The sequence below is a fragment of the Rhinolophus sinicus genome, chromosome 4 (assembly GCF_057876585.1).
Source record: "Rhinolophus sinicus isolate RSI-liver-muscle chromosome 4, RSI-T2T, whole genome shotgun sequence".
NCBI classification, from domain to species: Eukaryota; Metazoa; Chordata; class Mammalia; order Chiroptera; family Rhinolophidae; genus Rhinolophus; species Rhinolophus sinicus.
In genome coordinates, this window is record NC_142504.1 from 24233339 (window position 1) to 24254461 (window position 21123).

The following is a 21123-nucleotide window of genomic DNA, read 5'->3' on the forward strand; positions in this document are numbered from 1 at the left end:
GGTGAAAAGTGAGAAAACAAACTTTCTAGGCAGAGGAAGTATCTATCACATTTAAGGTTTCTAAGGCAATAGGCAGACAATGTATCCCTTCCACAGGGGACATTTGGAAATATCTGGAAACATTTTTGATTGTCACAATAGGGAAGTGCTACTGGCATATAGTAAGTAGAGGACAGGGATGCTGCTAACCATCCTACAATGCACAGGACAGTCCCCACAACAAAGAATTGTCTGATCCTGAAATATCAGTAATGCTGAAATTCAGACATCTGTTCTAAGATAAGAAAGTGCTTCATATAAGAATTAAAGAAGACCTCTGTGACTAGCTCTTATTATCACAAAGTGGTTAAGACAAGCAGGGTCTAAATCATACTGGACTTTGTAGGTTTAACTATATTGTGTCCTAAATTCAAACCAAGGCACTGAAGGATCTTAAATAGGATGTCTGTGGGTGGGCATGGGGACAGGTGGGGTTGGCAAACTTGATTTATAAATGGAACCGATTAGTACCGTGTTTCCCTGAAAATAAGACCTAGCCAGACCATCAGCTCTAATGCATCTTTTGGAGCAAAAATTAATATACAACCCTGTCTTATTTTAAGATAATATAAGATCTGGTCTATAATATAATAATATAATATAATATAATATAATATAATATAATATAATATAATATAATATAATATAATATAATACCGGGTCTTATATAATATAAGACTGGGTCTAAATATAACATTATAATATAATATAATATAATATAATATAATATAATATAATATAATATAATATACCAGGTATAATATAATATAATATAAGACTGGGTATAATATAATGTAATATGATATAATTATAATATAATATAATACCAGGTCTTATATTAATTTTTGCTCCAAAAGACTCATTAGAGCTGATGGTCCAGCTAGGTCTTATTTTCGGGGAAACATGGTAGAACAGGAGTTTCAGCCGAGGCACAATGCAAAGAGAGGTGCTAATGCAGAAAAACAATTTGCCAACTGTGAAAGCACTCTACTGCACCGCAGGTATAAAACCGCCAACTGGTGGAGATTGGAAGGTTTTGAAGAGGATTTCTCTGAGGAGCTATGTTGTCAGGTCCACTTCATGCCTGCCAGTAGTACACTCAGCCACCTAGCCCACAGCTGGGAGAGGAGCTGTAAGGAGCTCACTAGCAGATCTTTATATCTGTGCGTTACTCTGTAGGACATCGTGTCTGAGTCCCACCTGAGGAAGGTAAAGGGCAGGACGTTGACTGAAGTGCCCTTGACAGCAGAGCAGAGGACTGCAATCTGGGAAGGACTGTATTCTCTGAGTTTGCCATGGCAAAGCATGCAGCCAGAGGGCTGGATATAGGAGAACTGCCCGGGGGCTGGGGGGGGGGGGGGGTGGGACTGGAGAACATGAGCTGCTTTGAGATCGTTTTAGATCATTCAGAGGACACAGCAGAAGGAAATGGAAGTCAAACTGGCAGCCATCCACGGTACGCGGATGAGGTCAAAATGGACCAGGTGGAGTGGCAATGTGCTTGACCATGTCAGAGGACTGTAGCTGGAACATCTCCAATGTTGAGGGTAAAGCGTGGAAAGGAGGGGATAAAGTGGAAGGAGGAATCTCTGAAGAATGAAAGAAGTTTTTAAAATATGAACAAACTAGAAAGTACTACTGGAAGTTTTCTACGGTGATGCAAATCAAGTAAGAACTATTTTACTCTCTGTACCTCTTCTACCCCGGGCTCCAAATCAGAAAGGTCAGAGAACATGGATAGTAAGATGGAACAGGAAGAGAAATCTTGGGTGAAAAATGAATGAAGATTTGTCTACCCTTCCCTTTCCTTATCATAGGCTTTCTTCATGCATCAGCCATTAGCTAGGGCAGGAAAGAAATTTCAGCTTTAAATTAGGTTAGGAGTTTTGATGAAACTAGCATTTTAATGAACTGAAACTTTATTTTGAGCAAAGAACTAATTAACTATTTAGAATAAATCTAAAGACAAATTTGAAAAATTAATTTATGATAACATCACTTCAATCATTTTAATTCAATAAAAAAAGTTACTATTTCACAAATGGAAACAAATGTGCAAAAATGTGGCTTCTTGGGCCGGCCCAGTGGCTCAGGCGGTTAGAGCTCCATGCTCCTAACTCAGAAGGCTGCCGGTTCGATTCCCACATGGGCCAGTGGGCTCTCAACCATAAGGTTGCCAGGTTAGACTCCTTGAGTCCCGCAAGGGATGGTGGGCAGCGCCCCCTGCAGCTAAGATTGAACACGGCACGCTGAGCTGAGCTGAGCTGCCGCTGAACTCCCAGATGGCTCGGTTGGTTGGAGCGCGTCCTCTCAACCACAAGGTTGCCAGTTCTACCAACGGCAACTGGGCCTGGAATTGAGCTGCGCCCTCCACAACTAAGACTGAAAGGACAACAACTTGAAGCTGAAATGGCACCCTCCATAACTGAGATTGAAAGGACAACAACTTGACTTGGAAAAAAAAAAAAAAATCTTAAAAAAAAAAAAAAAATGTGGCTTCTTTTTGGAGAATTGTTTGGGAGTGGAGCACCAATATTTGAAAAGATATGTTAGAGTATGTTTTGAACATGATACAAAGTGTTATGCAAAGTAATAAACAACCCCAAAACAAGGGTGACTGAAAACTACAAAAGATTCTTTTCCATTATGGTTCAAGATTTTTGCAAGAGCAGTGATGATTGTTTATTAAGTCAAGTGTCCAAGTTGATTAGCACAGCCGCATACTTCAACTTTGCCATTCAGTATGCAAGAAGGAAAGAGAATTCCAGAGGAGCTCACTTTGGCAATTATATTCCAGTCTTTAAATAACCCACATTGTGTTGCTAACATCTCATTGGTCAGAAGTAGCCACATGGCCCCATACCACCATAAGGAAGCCAAAGGGCATTATCCCATCCTGTTCCTAAAATAGAGAAAGTGAAAATATTTATCTAATTTTGCTGATGCAATATTCAGGGAAAGTGATGATAACGTCTTAGATTAAAGTAGTAGAAATAGATATGGACAAGTTAAATGGGAAGATTCAAAGGATGTACTTGAATAAATCCTTCTAGAGTCATAATTTTTAAAAAAATATTCACCATTTATGTTTACTCAGAAAGTATGTGAGCACTTCAAATAATGTGATTATGTAAAGTAATAGATTAATAAATATAAACATAATTTATATTTGGTACGTGCTCAATGCTCTACAAAATGCTCTACAATATTTTCATTTTCATAATTCTTCCTATTACACACATTTCTCATAATGGTAAATATATCACAAAACAAGCAGAAGCCAAATCACAAGATGCAGGTACTTATGTACGCATTGCGTTGTCATGTATTTTTTTCAAATAATTTGCTAACTGTTGCCACAAATTATGATATGCTTGCATTATAGTCTATATCACCACTGTATTTCCTTCACATTCATTTTAAAATAATTTCTATTATTTTAACATAATTATGAAAGTATATTCTTTTCTAGAGGAAATCTTTGAAGAAAATTTTAAGTTCAAACTTTGTATTTAGCTTTTATTAGCATCTAACTTTAATAGTTCATTATTTTTTTAAATATGCCTGATTATAATGCAATATTAGATGTAATAAAATCTATTTTCCATTCATATTATTTGTGGAATTGAGAGTAGAGTAGGACCTGGCCTCAGGTGCGATAATCTGTATTATGAACAAAGATTAGTCAATTTTTTGCAATGTGTTGAGAATAAATTAGAGGAAAAAAATAGTAAAGGTGAAAATAATATATGGTAGGATATGTATACAAATCCTCTTCTCCCTAACAGTAAATTAGGTTCTAATAAGCCAAATTCCAATGTATTTGGGATACAGCAATGTAAATATAGCAATGCAATTTTGGAGGAAGGAGTATGAACTGAGGACTAAAATCCACTTATAAAATGTAATCAACTTCAATTTTGTGAATTCTTGTTACAATAAACATCACATGACTACATCTTTATATATCATGCCCTCAATATCAATTAAATGGTAATATATGTCTGTCTTCTCAATTTTAAATGAAAGCAATTATCATTTTTTTACGTGAATTTCACATGGATATATGTAAACAGTTTGAAAATTATATTTGTGATTTAACATGACAAATGCTGGTCCCAAATAACAGAACAAGAAATCAAACATAATTTATGTTCAAGGTCTGTCATATATGATGCATAACACTTAGGATTTTTATTAATTATCCAGTTTGCAAATGGAATCATAGTAGGGACTTTTAACATGGATTTACATAGTTCTGGGCACTATGAATAGATTTCAAGAAGACTGTAAAACTCCTGAAATTTTAGGCATAATTCTTTACATATGGTCATGTGTATATTTAGGAAAGAAGATTCATGACTCTCATCAACATCTCAAAGTATCCATCACACACAGTAAATTAAGAATGACTGCTCTAAGTAGCCACCTCATATAATTCATACATCTGTTTACAGACTAACTGGCTCTAGCATCTAGATTTCTTTTTAGTGCTTTCTAGATTTATTTTTACAAAGGTGAGAGAAAAGACTTCTTAGCACTGCAGTTGGATTTCTGCGTTTGAGTATATTGTAATAAGTGGAAAATGATGAAGCCACATTGACCTGGGGAGACTGGGGAATTCAGGTTGACTCAAGTATTAATAGAAACCCTACACTTCATCTTTTCCTGTGATTACAGGTCCTTGCTTTTGTATTATTTGCAAATGGTTAAGAATATAATCATTCTTAATTACAGAGATCGATATGATCCATGTTTTATATTAGCATATAGAAAAAGGTCACTATTTTGTCAAGTCCTCAGACTTCAATCTTTTCTTTTTTTGTGACACAGAATTTAAATTATACTTAGGTTCTGCGTTGTCCCTTGTCCTTCTCTTCTGTCCTGATTCATAACATGGATATCACCCCAATAATGATGGTGAGGCAGAAGTTAGAGATTATCATGGCAGAGACAAAAAGTCGTAGACACATACATTGATTGATTCTCAGATGACTTGAATCTAATCCCATGTCTGGCACAAATTCTACCCAATGTAGTCTTGGCTGTCTCATCCACTGGAAAAAAAATGAAGAAAAATCTGCAGTACTTTTCTGCTCACAAAGTGGGATTCCACCATTTATAATTTTATTATATCAATTATTCTCCAACTATTGAGTACTTACACGTTGAAGGCACTATGAAGGAGTTACAAATAAAACTGGCATGGAGAGCCACTACCCTCAAGATACTGACTGTCTAGGTCACAGGGGTGTCCAAACATTTTTCAACGGTTTTCACCAAGGGCCATATGTGGTAAAATATACAAACAGCTGGGCCACTCACTCGAGGTGAAGTACATATTGCCACATCTCATTTATTTAAGTAAACTAAATATATTTTTGGAATTTGCTGCGGGCCAATGAACAATGGATCGCAGGCCGCAGTTGGCCCGTGGGCCGCAGCTTGGACACCCCTGGTCCTGGAGGAAACGATAAATGATGAGAATATTTTTAAATAAGTTTCAAAAGAAAGGTACATAATTTGATGTTTACAACCAGTGTCATAAAGTGGTATTAGGACGACCAAATATATTCATTTTTGTGACACATTTGCAGATGGTGACCTTCTATATGATAATCTTGGTGCATTTCCTTAAAAAAGTTCTGTTTTTCTGAGTCTGTTGCTCCATGACTTTCGGTTCTTGAGATTTATGTTCCTGTGCAGTCTGGGCTGGAGCTTCATCAGCACCTGATTTACCAGGAGTGCAGATGGCTATTGGAACTAAAAACGTCAGACATTTCCTATGATTAAATCTCTTATGGGCTGTATCTCCCTCTGAGCTATTTCCTTACTTTTGCATATGATTCATTCACAAGCAGAACGGTGATTATTACATGATTGTTAAACCTAAAGTGGAAAGGAAAGTAGATTATTAGAAAAATTCTAGTAGCTTATTAATATATATTATGTGCTACAATGAAATGATTTTACCAAAGTATTAGCAAGATGATAGATTTATGGACGGCGAGAGAAAATTACTCTATTGTGACAATTGAATGTAACAAAAAGAATTCATAACTTTTTTTCCATTTTTCCTTTTGCTTCATTGTTTTAAGGGGTTATTGTTTAAAACAATAATCCCCCCAAATGCCTCCTCATCCTGGTCACTTGCCAGTACTTCTGGGAAATGATATTATTTCCCAGTCTAGTAGGCAAAGGAAGGTAGCTCCAGGATATTAATTGCTATATTTATATATGATTTTGATCTGAGAGGAAAGCAAGACTTAGTTTCCAACAGAAATATTTCACTAGTATTATCTGATTAGAAATAATTGACTTTTTTTTTTTTTACTTGGCACTTTTATGTGAACAATAGAAGAGCTTGAGAAATTTCACCACCCTTTCAGATTTTTACATACTCTTTATATTATGCTGATTGATGAAGTTGACCACATAGTTCAGAGTCAACCTGTACAGCAGTAACTCGTTGATTTGCCTGGTTATTAGTGTATTCAATTGCCCTATCATACTCCTTCTATGTAAAAGTCTAATAGTTCAATTGAAAGACAGATACAACCACAATTACCAGAGCCCTTTCTCTCTAATTCATTTCCATTATTAAATTTATTTAGGTTACTTAGTTTCAACTCCGAGGGTTTGAATATGCAAGGAGCTTTAACAATGAAATTCAAGCCCCGCTCTTCTGATCTAGTAGGAACATGTTTTGCTGCCATTTCCTGAATGCTCAGGCAGCAAATAATTACATTAAAATGATATAACACATACACAAAGAAATACAAATACCATGTAAGTACTGTTACTAATAGTATTCATCATAAGACAAATATGCTGTGAAGCTGAGTATCTCGCCCTACCCTGACAGCACGACCTTCCAACGAGCTGACACTCTATTCTAGGCTCTTTGGCCTTCTCTCAGTTGTTCTGGGAGTCTGCTTTCTGCCACGGGCCTTTGTGATTAGTCATCTGTGCCAGAAATGTACCTCCCTCCTAATAATTATAACCTCTCAGGAAATATTTTTACTTTTTCTTCTTTCACATATTACCATAGCAATTTCACAATGTTAGGGTGAATGTTTGAGGAATTACTATCTTTCCTACTAAATTGTAGGACAGAAATTATAGGCAGAGCTTTTTGCTAACTTTTGTATATGCTCTGCTTAGCACAATATAATGTGTAAAATAAATTTTTGTGTCTTTTATCCATTTATACATAGTGCTTCGCAGCAAAACATAGTGGCTTAAAACAGCAGCAGTTTATTATTTTTCGTATTTCTGTGGATTGGCTTCAGCTGCAGTAAGCAAGTGGGTGAGCTAGGGGCTGGGCTCAGATAGGATATCGGATCTTCCTCTTCATGTCATTTCCATTTTGAGCTTCTTCACAACATGAAGGTACAGGACAATGTTGCAAAAGGGAGAAAGTGGCATTTACAAGTCCCTCGAGGCCTAGACTCTGAAACGTACACATCAACACGTCTGCTACGAGCTGTTTGTCCAAGTAAGCCACCGAGACTTAGTTCAGATGTAAGAGGGTAAAGAGAGGGATTTACCTCTGGAAGGGAGAAGTGATCTAGCCTCACTGCATAGGGCCATGCATATAGGATTGGGAAGAAGTTGGGCCCATTAGACAATCTGCCACTGTATTCAATAATACTTTAATTACTTATGGATAAAATCCCAATTTAATTGTAAAGACTAATCAAGGAGTTGGCTGAATTAAATGTTCTATGTTTTGTTTTGTTGTCTTTGTGTTTTTACTTTGTATACACTCTGCTCTTAAATGAGAAGAGAAAGAGAGAGTTGTTCATTAATTCTAACTGATAATAGGCAATCTAAACATTATTTAGACAAATCATGTCCATGAGCAATATGACAGCAGGAACTTTATGTCTTAATCATTGATGAATTCCCAGTAGCTAGAACAGAGCCTGACACATAATAGGTGTTCAATAAGTGTTTGTTGAGTGAATAAACAAAAAAGAATAGACAGCCCTTTCTTTGGTCTTCCCTACGTTCCTAAGAAAGTAGCTTTTTGTTTTCATCTGTCTCAAATGATTACATTCTAAATTTTTAGAGAAATAGCTGAATGGAAAATAGTGTTCCTGTTCACATATATGATTCCATGAATCCATAATAATGAATTCTGGCAAGATTAAGTGACACAAAAACATATAAGGAACAATCTTATGATTATTTTATGAATATTTCATCACTCAGTAAGAACAAGCCTCCAGGAGATTTTGTTTTCATATTGATAGATACAAAATGAAAATGAGATAGTCTCTATAGTCTGCTCAGAATAGGAAACGTCTTTAATTGAGTTATTAACCTAAATGAGTGACTACAAAAATCCAATAATATTCAGGCTATGATGATTTCAATGTTTTATCTAGGTTCAGATTATAGTACTATCTTTGTGGACAAGGGTGTCACTCTGTTTTGTCTCAATTGAAAAACACGGCTGACTTACTATTTAAATTCTGGAAACCAATGAAACATGTTGCTAACTATTTTTACATAGAAGAAAAAAAAACTGGATTGGTGATTTGTTGACAGTATTGCAAATTGAAAATAGTTTTATAAAAAAAAATTTCCAGTAGAATTCATTTCCATTTATTATCTGCTTACATGGACATAATTTCAAACAAGAGAAAATAGTATATCGGCTAGGCATATTTTAAAAATAGAACAGTAATAATACTAGAGAGAAAAAGGGGAAATGGGTTTGCACATTAATCATAGAATTATCCAACATATACTTGAGTGTACCAGCACAATGATTAATTCCCAAATGATAATGCTTACATCTGTCAATTAGTTTATATACAAGTCAGCCTGAATATTTTATGTAAGTTATAGCATCTTGGCTGGAAACAAAAACAGATCATGATATTTCAGGGAGTCATCTGAGTCCCTCAAGATATAGATCAGTGTCAAAAAATGCAATCTAAATAATAATAGGTTTACTGATTCATGTGTTAGACTATATAATTCTTCAATTTGATTAAAAATATCAACATTTTCAATATCGCTCAAGTAGCTGATACCTTTCATTATCATTTTTATACAAGATAATTAATGTGTTTATACAACCACTCTATAAGATTGGAAAAAAAGGAGCATTACCCTATTTTTTTAGGTCTAGTATGAGAGAAGTTTTAAGGTGAACGACATTTTCACAATGCAAAGTTGTGCTTATTGTTACAGAATTGGAAAGAACTGCTGATTTGTGAAGAAAAACAAAAGGTAAAACATTTAGATAATTTTCAGAGACTAGAAACGTGATATATATATATATATATATATATATATATATATATATATATATATGTTTTAAGTTGTGAAACTGTGGTAGTCATCACAGAGTATAGGTAAGGGAAATAATGTGTGAAAGAACTAGAGAGGTGTCATTTTTTTTCCTTATTTTTACAAGTTTTAAAAAAATATAACATCTAAAGTTGTTAGGAGAAATAGATGAAAATTTAGCAAGGTATAATATGTTCTAATGATACATAATTATTGATTTAAAATTATCCAGTGATACTGAGGTCAGTAATATAAAAGTCAATTGGCCTTTAGTGATGAAAGAAATACATTTTTCCAAAATATTTGTGTAATATATTTTCTAAACATTTTGAACTCCTTGTGTTGTACTTTGAAACTGCATTGTCTAGTGATTACAGATATCATTCATATTTTAATATGCAAAGCAAATGTCATTAAACAGGGTTAATTAGTTTATAACTTTGACCCCCTTCTCATAGTTATTAGATATACCAAGTTACCAAACTTATTTTTTTTCTAGTTGTGAAGAATTGTCCGTGAGTCAGAACAGAAAACCAGAGCTGTCTGTGATATTAAGTCTACTGAAACAACTGCTTTTAATTAACCTCCCTTTTAATTAACTTCCCTGAAACTTAAGTTGGTGCTCCTTAATATGTGTTTAATACTGCATTAATACTAAAGAATCTTTATATTCTTATACTTGGGGCTTAAATAATTGATTGGCTTAGTACATTCATTAAAAGCAAATAAATAGGACACAAAGGAAGGAAGGCAGGGAGGGAGGGAGCAAGGGAAGGAGGGAGGGAAAGAAGGAGAGAGGAAAGGAAGGAAGGAAGGAAGGAAGGAAGGAAGGAAGGAAGGAAGGAAGGAAGGAAGGAAGGAAAGAAAGAAAGAAAAGAACCAAGAAAGTCAACTGGGTAATGGCAGAATGAGAGAGGATGTAGCAAGCAATTCTCTCACTGTCTAGCTCTACATATTAAATTTGTGTCATGCAGCTAGTTGTCGCTATTGTCTGTAAAGGCTAATTGGACTTTCAGCAGGCCCCCTAGTGTGCACTATCTTGATTGTGTTACAGTCCAGTATATCCTCATTTTGATAAATGCAAAAACACATTTGTATCATGGCACCCAAAAGTGATCTGTCCCTTTTCACTTGCTCAAGTTTACCAGGTAACACAATTTATAGACCACTTAAAATACAGGGAACGTTGGTGGTAATTCCTTTCTAGGGATTAAAATACACAATTCCAGGATTCAAGACGTAATTTTCATGATATCAAAATCCATGGAAAGACAAATTGACTCCCCAGCTGCTTGGTTAACTATGGACTTAAAGCAAAGGAAAGGGAATGGGTTGAGAAACCGTTACCTTGTCTTTGGACCAATTTCCTTCCTTAAGAAAATCTTCCTACTCCTTTTCTTCCTCCTCCTTTTTATTGTATATACTCTTACACCATCCTGTAAAGCTCCTTTCTGGCACTTATCACAATTAATGTTTCATAGTTTAATATATTTTTCTTGACTAGAAATTACGTGTTATGCAAGTAGAGGCTTCGACAGGGCACTGATGTGATGGCAGTGCCCAAGATTCAGAATGTTAAATAAATGAATTCTTGTGCCACCTGAGAGGAGAGCATGGTAGCTTCCCTGGATGTCCAGAGTTACGTATGGAGACATGCTAATTCCCGAATTTGTAGTGCCTTCTCTTTTTATTTTTAAACATACTAAAGACAGTTTTTGTGTGCTGGACAGTTTCGATTTAAGAATACCAAAACCATTGAAATATGCTAGAGTTTTCTTTTTATATTGAGACATACAAACCTTAACTGCATTTTCACTATTAGTTTTGGCTAGGTGCTACCTGTTCCTGTTTGTATTAGTAAGAAATAAGGTACCTTAAATATTTCTGCAGAAAATCTGATACCATGGTGTATTTCATTAATTCAGATGTCACCAGGTGACTATTTCTAAGCTATTGGATATAGGATAGAGAAGATGAGAAGTATAAACTTGCTTTTAATAGATGCTTACTAGTCTATACAAATGTCATTGACTGTGATAAAAGCATAAGATGTAAATTGAGGACACTTCTAAACGGGATATTTTATGAGGTCCCCCCCTCCAAGAATATTTCAAGTATGTTAATGTGGAAATAATTCTTTAAAAATTCAGAGGGCTAGCAAGTCAAATGAGGAAAGCATATTTAGTGATATATGCACATCTAGTCAAAAGATAAGCACAGGGAATTGTGCTGAACAGAAATTCTGCACCCTAACTCCTTTATTTCAATTGCTACCAAATTTCATGTCTAGAAAAATAGTATTATATGACAAATACAGCACCTAGTTTAAATTTTCTAAATATCTCATTGATTATAATATATGTGAAAATTCTCTTTAAACTACAATGGGCTTGTCAGTGTGATTTTTGGATGCCAGTAACAAAATATACAAAATAAATACTAAGAGTGTATTTATAAATCTCACCTGACTAGAAATCCAGGGACAAACTGTTTCAGAGTTGACTGATTATGAAGTTCAACTCTGTCAGGGATCTGGGTCCGCCTCCTTGCCTTTCCCTTCATGGTGGTAAGATGGGTATTCCATTTCTAATTATAATATACTTTTTTGACAACATGCAAAAACAGGAAGTAGGGGCAGAGCTTTCACTTTGCATGTGTCTCTTTATCAGAGTTGAAAATATTTCCTTAAAGGCCACACTATACTTCCCTCAGGTCTCATTGGTCAACTCCAGATTACATTATCATCTTCAGTTAGCTAATTTCAAGGGAGGGGAATAAAAGATATTCTAAAATATCAATATGAACAAAGGTGCCACCTTATGATGGCTCATATGACTTATAACATTTTCCTTATGGCTTAGAAAAATGTTTCAGTGCATGCTGCTAAATTCATTGTTACATTTAATGAAAGAGTATGGGGTGGGGTGGGGGAAAGCTAGAATTTCTTCAGTTATATTTGCTACTTCCCAGTCTTCCCATGGGGAGAGTGACTTTGGGTTTGCCTATCACAGTAGCATGCTCAGTAACAAAAGCAATCTTTGCTATCACACATTTCATTCATTTTCCCTAACAATTTTCTTAGGGAAACTTTTATGATTACAAAATATTTCTTTTAATACTAAAGATCGCATTATTATGGAAAGATCCAGTTCTAAACATGTTTGGGCATTGTTTAAGTATTTTTTAGGTTTAATTTTACACTTTATATAATTATTAATTTATTATCGCTCTTTGGTGGCTTACTATGTGTATATATTTCTTTAATATGGACACTGCAATTGGCATTACTACTGCTTTTACACTTATCCATTCTAATTCTCCTAATTATTTCTAATGTGCATAGCAAGCAGAGAAAAAGAACATCTAGAAAAGGAATAATTGATTAGTATTATGATAGAAAGTTTTTATAGCCAAAACAATAGTCATATAACCACATATTATTTTTTAAGAGAATTGAAAAAATGTACTAAACTATTTTACTTTGGTAGCAGCCTTTTTATATACTTACATATGAGAAACTTTCTTTACTCTTGTAAAAGTAATTCAGGTTAAAAATTGTATTTTTAGAATATCCATCTTTTTTTCTGAAAAGATGGAGTATTATATGATTGTGTCTGAAGTTTCCATGGCTTGTTTCATTGTCTCCTGGGGACTTACAAATGAGCATTAGATATAAGCATTTTTATGTCATTTAAAAAAAATTATATCTTGTTTGGAGACATGAAAAATGTTTGCTCTCTTTGGTGTGAATATAAAATATCCCCACTGTAGTAATTACAGCCATGTTTCTTTCTTATGGAATAATATTAACATTATTCTCTCACTGTGAGAGAAGTGTAAATTGCTATTTAAAAAAACCCAAAAAACATAGGTTAGAAGGTTTCAATAAAATGTAGTTCTTTTTATAACATATAATGATATGTAATTTGGGTTACTTCTGCCACTAGAATGTTCATATGGATGGTAATTGCCATAACACTGTAGTTTCAGATTTCTACAAGCCAATATATAACTTTTTACATACTTAGATGCTTGCTACTATAATTTTTATAATTTATAGTAGAAGTTCTCATTTATTCCAATATCTCAAACTTTGAACAATCTTTTTCATCACCATTTATTGGTGAATTTATATTTACCAATCAAAAGAAAAAATTAAATTGTTGATTTCATTTGAATTGGGTATGGATTGGTTCTTGAAACATGTACATTACTGTAGTCCATTCAGATGACATTAGTTTATAGGAGACTTCAGTAGGTGACAAACAATGCAAACTACAGGTGTCCCCCACCTTTACCCCTATGCTAACCTCTGGCTGTTGTACTGACCAGGACCCGCTGCCCTGCCAACATGCCGCTACCCCAAGAAAGCTTCTTCCTTGAACTACAGCTTTCAGACACTGCTCATCCACTGGTGAAATCGGGTCTCACCCGGGTCCTTGCATTTGATGCCTGGTACATTTTTTAAGAGTAATACCTCACTATGTTTAGGAATAAATGAATAACCCTATAACTAACATTTGGTGTAATGTCTCTTGGCAATGAAAAACAAATAAAACTGAATTGATTTTGTGACATAAATGTACCACTTTTAACACTCACCCTATCGCTAAGTCAACAGTATTGCAATCTCTCATCACCAACATTGTTAGCCAAGTTCAAAATTCTGTCTATGTTTCAAGGCTATTCTGTGAAATTGTGAGACTGAATTTTATTATTAAGATAAAGTTACTGAATTGTTAGAAACATTGTCTCCATGAGAAAATAAGTTTAAACCAGATTTGAAATCACTATTGAAATACTTTCATAACACAGCAAAAGTGAGAGAAAGCTAATGAAAAATATGAAATTTTCAAAACATCTTTAATGAGTAAGAAAAATATTAATTTTAAATCCGTTTTAACTAAGCTACTTAGGACATTATATTTTTGCTTTCATTTCAAAAACAAAGATTAAACAGGGTTTCATTTTCTCATTTGATGATCATGTTATTTATATGACATTGAAATGGTTTAGTTAAGTATTCTGTAAAACAAATTCAAGTATCTAATAGATTATTTAGCTTTATACATATTAAATGGTCTTCCTGTATCTCCTATATCACCACTAAGTACATAAAATAATAAAAGAAAGACACCTATGAGAGAGAAAGTTGACCTTTAATTTAAGAGTAATTTCACTGAATTAAAACTTTGAGTGTTTATGACCTATGTGCTTTCTACAGTAAGATAAATGAGGTAATTTCACATCTCTGTATATTGTATCTTTGTTAGAAATGAGCTTCATACCTAATTAGGTTCTTTGGTATTTTGGGGGGGAACTGCACGACCATTTCACATTCTGTTTGTTTTATGTTTGCTGCATTAAAATTACTTAGCACACAAATGCCAAAACAAACAAACAAGCAAAAAACATGTAAACCAGGAAGAAAAATTCCACAGAAAATACATTGCTAGATATTAAATTACCTATTTGAAAGTTCAGAACTTGGAGAACTCCATATTAAGTAAATTTCATAATGACAAGAATTATTTTTTGCTTGAGCAAGAACGCTGATAGGTCATAGTTCCCTGAGGATATGTAAAAGAAGCAAAGTTACTGTCAGTAAGAAAATGCCTGATAAATATGAGCTAATTTATTCATTTTTACCTGAACATCTGGTAGCCAAACACTTTAAATATTAAATTGAAACCTGCAAACTTACAATTAAATTAGTTGAAATAGGGTTTAATATGTTAATGACTTAAAATTATACTGCTATAAATAACTTTTTTGGTCGGACAGTTGTCATCATACCTGCAATCACAAAACCTGTCTAAGAATACAATAAATAAGACTTTGGTGTGAACATTTCATACTAGGCTAAATGTCCAGTTACCTTATATGTTTTCTCTGACAAATTTGAGTTTGAATTATTTGGGTCATTTTCTAATGTGAGCCATAAAAGTATATAGCATATATGTTTAAATGTGTTTTGTTTTTTGGGTTTTTTTTTTTCATTTCTACAACCTAAAGACCAGTTTGGTTGAAAAAAATAAAATTTAACAGCTTTTAATTTGTCATGTGGAATCTGATTCTATGTGCTTTTTATGACCTCCATATATTTATCTAAGTGAAGCATAAAATGGTTGTAATAATGGAGAATTTAAAGCAGCTTTTGCACATGAGCAGTAATGCTAACTAATAGGGTGAATAAAGGCTGAATGTAAATTCTCAGAATTTCTATTTCTTTTGTTTGCTAAGGTATATCTTGGTTAGCTGATCCGAGCTCCTCATCATCTTAATTAAGCTATAAAGAACTTTGATCGACAGAATGAAAAAAAATAGGGAGTAATCATTTATATTAAATCAGAAGCCTCATATATATTAAATTTTCAAACTGCAATATGATATACATTAGATCTCAGAATGTGTCAAAATATAAGCTCACAAGCCCTTCCTTTGCTGGAGTAATGCTCTGGTATTCCCACGTATGCTGCCAGAGATAACCTAGTTATGGCAGAAATTCCCATAACCTAATATCACCAGTTCCTATTGACTCTACCTCATTTATGTCTTTTTGAATTGAGCCTCTGTTATCCATCTCCCTTGCCACTTGTTTTAGGCCTCTAATTATATTTCATTTGTAGTATTCCAATAGCCACATTTCTGTCCCAATACCAGCATTTCCACATTATTTGCCCATATAATTAAGCTAGTCATGTCATTCCACTACTAACAAACTTCTGTCAGTATCCTATTAATCAATCATTTCAAGTTCAAACCCCATAACTTGACATACATGTCCTGAAGCAAACCCTTGTTAGCTTGCAGTCAGCGTTCTCTTCAGTTGTACTGCCCTCCTGAGAACGCTCAGAAGTTGTCTCAACTTCCTCCCATTTGTCTTCCCCTACTTACCTATTAAAATGTCACCTTCTCTTCTAAAGCTCTCTGGACTCCTCGAGGTAAAAGTAACTGATTCATTAAAACGTTTTTTCACAATACTTTGCTCATATTTCATTTAGAGATTAACTTTTTAATTATTGAATATGCCCATAGCCTTATAACATCCTGAGCTCCATGTAGACAAAGATAATTACATTCATATTTGTATCTTTAGTGTATCGAAATAAATGTTCTCTCCAAATATTTGTTGAATGAATGAATGATGAATAAATGAATCCAGAAAGGTCTGGATAAAAGGCCAACACAAAAATGTTATCAGAAAACTTGCTGAATGTGGAAAATAATTCTAAACTGTCATGAAATACCTACTAATGATTATTCTAATGTGGTCTTGAGACCACCTCAAACAGAGCAATATTTTCCCCTTAGTAAACTGAATGATAGATTTTTCATCAGAATGATGAATCATTAGGGAAATGTTTTTAATTTCACGTAACTTCAGCCAGTGTATACATTTGTAAAAGTACATCTATTAAATAGATATTTGCATATATTTAACATAAACTTGCATGGAGGTTCAGGCCCATGGATCTAGGTGTTAAATGTTTGCCCCTGTTCTAACTGCTACCATCTATTTTTATGTACTCAGATATATGAAAATAGGCTACAACCCATAGAAAATATTCTCTAGAAAAGACTAAGGATTCATGGTGCTACAATTCTGTGAAACCTGTGTTGGTCTTCAGATTACTAGCATGAATACAAGGAGATCTAATGAAAAGTTTGTTAACTGAATAAAACCTTGTATGAGGCTAAATATTATTGGATATGTCTAGATAGATGCGATTACTTTTATAATTTGTAATGTCATATCAGAGAACTCTATTCAGTACAGCATAATAATAAGCACTGTATTAGGTTCCATATCATTTTCCTAAACTAGAGTTTAATTAAGTAATGAGGTCCTTGCCAAATGCCTTTTTAATGGTTGAAATGTTTTATATGCTAATGTGAAAAGCACATAGCAATATTTATGTCAAAAAGAATAATTTGATATGAGAGGCATATTTGAGCATAACAAAAATATCTTTCTGTCTTACCTTTGTTTGTGAATACATGTGTCTCTTTTTACCTATTTTCTTCTAGTTGAAGGCATGATAACTTATTTGAATATATATAATTAAAACTGCACTTTTTTTATAGAACAAATTTTTAAATTCAATACTGGGTAATATAAAAATCTAGTCAACTTTTGTAAAATTACATTAAATGATCATAAATTTAATTAACTCATGAAGAAATAAATGTATGGTCAATGGGTCATGAGAGAAAATACATTTTGAACATCTTACTTCCAGATTAAATCCTTAAATGATTTAAACTATATTTTCTTTGCAACTTTTGTTATATTAATAAAACAGTATTCTTTAGTTTTTCTATGCTGTATCATAATTTTCCAGTATTTATATAATATAGGACAATGTCTTAATGAAATAATCCATGCTTATCCTCAAATTACTAAATCTTATCTTTATGGATAACCTCATTTTTAAATTTACTTTTAATATGCTATTCAATCATGCCAACTTCTAATGGCTACATAGCCATCTAGAAAATTTTAGCATATTTAGTTTTATTTATTTATTTATTTATTTATTTATTTATTTATTTTCTCAAAAAAGTCCAGAGTTTTTTTTTGTTTTTTTACTCTTTATGATTATAGAGTAGCAGGTCAAAAATGAAGTTGTCTAAGAATATGCTAAAAATAGTAAGCACTACAATCATATTTTAAAATCTGAGCAACCAATGTATAGAAAAGTAAAAGATATACTTGAATCTGTCAGACCAATACATTCCTGTAATCCCCTCAGGGACAATCATACAATTTGACACCAACATTTAAGCTTTGAAAATTATGTGAACATCTGTTACATTATGGAAGGTACATGTCCTCAAACCTTTTCTATGACTTATAGCACAAGACAGGGCTAATCCATTAATTTTTTTTTTTTTTTCCTGTTATTGATAATTTCCTAAGCTGCTTCTTTCTTTCCTTTTCAGAATGAAGAACAAATTTTGGTATTTTGAATTTGGCACATCTGAAACTTTCTCAGCCACCTGCAAGAAACTACATGAATCTGTAGAAATAGAAGTAAGAAAAATAAATTATCTTTGATTATCAATATGTTTATGGTAGCACATGGAAAGAGTTATATTTTGAGAAATCCACATATCTTTACCCATGATTCTAAAATTTCATTTCTATCACTCATTGGGAATCTAGCACTACCTGAAATGTTAGTATAAAGTTAAGTTTGAGTATGAGTTATTTTAATATAGTATAAAAGAATGAAAGGTGAAACACAATTTTAGAAATCAATGGAAAAGTTACTGGGCATAGTGTGGATAGAAAAATGTAAGATAAAAGTAAGTACTTGAACAGAAAGAGAAAAGTTGCAAGATACATTTTTTTAAAAAACTTAGTATTTTCAGGTCTCAATATCTTATAACCTTTAAAACACAGTTCACTAAAATTGTACTTACTTTCATGAATAAAGGTTAGAGAGTATACTTTTCCATTCCATTCCCATTCATTAACTAGATTTTCTCACTTCCCGAGGTTGCCATTTCCCCATTACATTTTTATAGGACGTGGAAAAGCCAAGATAGAGAGCAAAGATAGCAAGAAAAATACATTTTCAAAAGATTTGAAGCAAATAGGTCTGGGAAAAAATACAGACGCTATAGAATTAAAAGTTTTGGAGATGAGTTATAATAGAAAATAACTTAGTTTTATTGGGAGATATTAGGGGTTAAAGAAAACGGAAACATTATTTTTTGATAAGTGGTAAAGATAAACCGAAGGACCCAAATTATAAAACAAGAAAACCTAATGACTGATGTGAATTGAGAAATATTACCTTCAACATTTTCCATTTTGAATAAATGCATAATGCGTCTTCTGAGACCTAAATCATTTGTGTCACATATTCAGGTAATAAGTTTGATAAACAAAAGTATTTATGGAACACATAGAATCGTAATGGCCTGGCTTGCTTCTTCATTATCGTATGTTTCTAATTTACTGTTAATGATAATAACAGGAGAAGTGCTACTATCTCAGAATGTAATGTGTTTTGTTTTTTTCATTATGATTGGTGGATAAATCAAACTATTAGAAGTATAAATTGGTGGTCATGGAATGGAAAAAGCCTTTCATGACTGAAGCAGATCATAACCCTGAAAAGGAATAGAATCACAAAAGATGAAGGATTTGGGGTCCGCATGGATTTTCAGTGATTACTGTTCATGAAGGATTCCTGTTCGTGTGTGTGTGTGTGTGTGTGTGTGTGTGGTGTTATAATTTATATAGTTGCATATGTGCATAGATATTTATGAAAAACATCTACAATATCCCTTTACTTTCAGAAATCTTTTTAACATTTATTTATATAGTGGATTTTGAGCATATCTTACATTCAGAATTCTCAAAGAAAATTTGTAGAATAAGGCCAAAATGAAAAAAAAAAAAAAAAAGAAAAAAAAAATATATATATATGTATGTCTTCTGGTTGAACGTAAGGTGGATACTCTGAAGCCTCTTGCACCTCTGTTTACCTTATCCTACCACTGAACACACATTGAAAAAAAAATGATCAAGAAGAGATAGTCCAAGTTCATAGTTAGGAAAACTCATTGTCAAGATGTTATTTCTTCATGAATTAATCCATATATTCAATACTATCCCAATCAAAATCTCAACATTATTTTGTAGTTTCAGCAATGATTCCAAAGTTTATTTGAAGAGTTAAAAAATCCAGAGTAACAAACACAATGTTGAAGGAGAACAAAACTGGAGGATCTGACTTAAAGACTTACTATAATATAAAGCTACAGTACTCAAAACAGTGCGATATTGGTGAAGGAATGGTCAAATAAATCATGGAACAGAATAAAGATCCCAAAATAGTTGTATTTGACTGATCTTTGACAAAGGAGGAAAGGCAATGTAATGGAGTAAAGACAGTCTTTTTACAAGTGGTTCTGGAAAAACTGGACATCTACAGGCAAAAAAGAAAAACAACATCTAGACATAGACCTTCACCCTTGATGAAAATGGATCATAGACCTAAATGTAAAATGCAAAATTGTAAGACGTCTAGAAGATAACACAGGAGAAAACCTAGATGCTTTTGGATGTGGCAATGCCTTTTTACCTATGATTCAAAGGAACAATCCATGAAATAACAAATTGATAACCTGGATTTCATTGAAATTAAAGACTTCACTCTGTGGAAGACCATGTCAAGAGCATGAGAAAACAATCCACAGATAGAGAGAAAATACTTGTAAAAGACACATCTGATAAAGGACTGTTATTCAAAATATACACCGAACTCTTAAAATTCAACAATAAGAACATAATCTCATTGAAAAATGGACCAAAGACTTTAACAGACATCTTATCAAAAAAATATATACACAGAGGACAAATAAACATATGAAATGTTACTCCACATCATATGTCATCAAGGAAATGCAAATTAAAAACAATAGTGAGATACCACTACACACCTACGGTATTAGAATACTGACAGCACCAAATGCAGGCGAGAATGTGGAGCAATAGGAACTGGCATTGCTGGTGGGAATGTAAAATGATACAGTCACTTTGGAAGACACTTTGGCAGTTTCTTACAAAACTAAACATATTCTTACCATACAATCCATCAATCATGCTCCCTGGATTTGAAAACCGAAAGGTGTTGAAACCTTAATGTCAACGCAAAAACCTGCCTATGGATATTTCTAACAGTTTAATTAATGATTGCCAAAACTTGGAAGCAAACAAGAGGTCCTTTAGTAGGTGAACGGGGAAATAAACTGTGGTAC

General features: G+C 33.3%; 1 protein-coding gene across 4 annotated transcripts in view; it reads left to right on the forward strand.

Annotated features, from left to right (window-relative positions):
* The window catches only part of DGKB (diacylglycerol kinase beta), a 647688-nt gene that overhangs the window by 451811 nt on the left and 174754 nt on the right, over positions 1-21123 (forward strand). For all 4 annotated transcript variants that reach the window (XM_019727049.3, XM_074340800.2, XM_074340802.2 and 1 more), the window contains one exon: positions 18292-18382. In XM_019727049.3, the coding sequence (XP_019582608.1) occupies positions 18292-18382 (91 nt within the window). The remainder of the gene's footprint in view (positions 1-18291; positions 18383-21123) is intronic.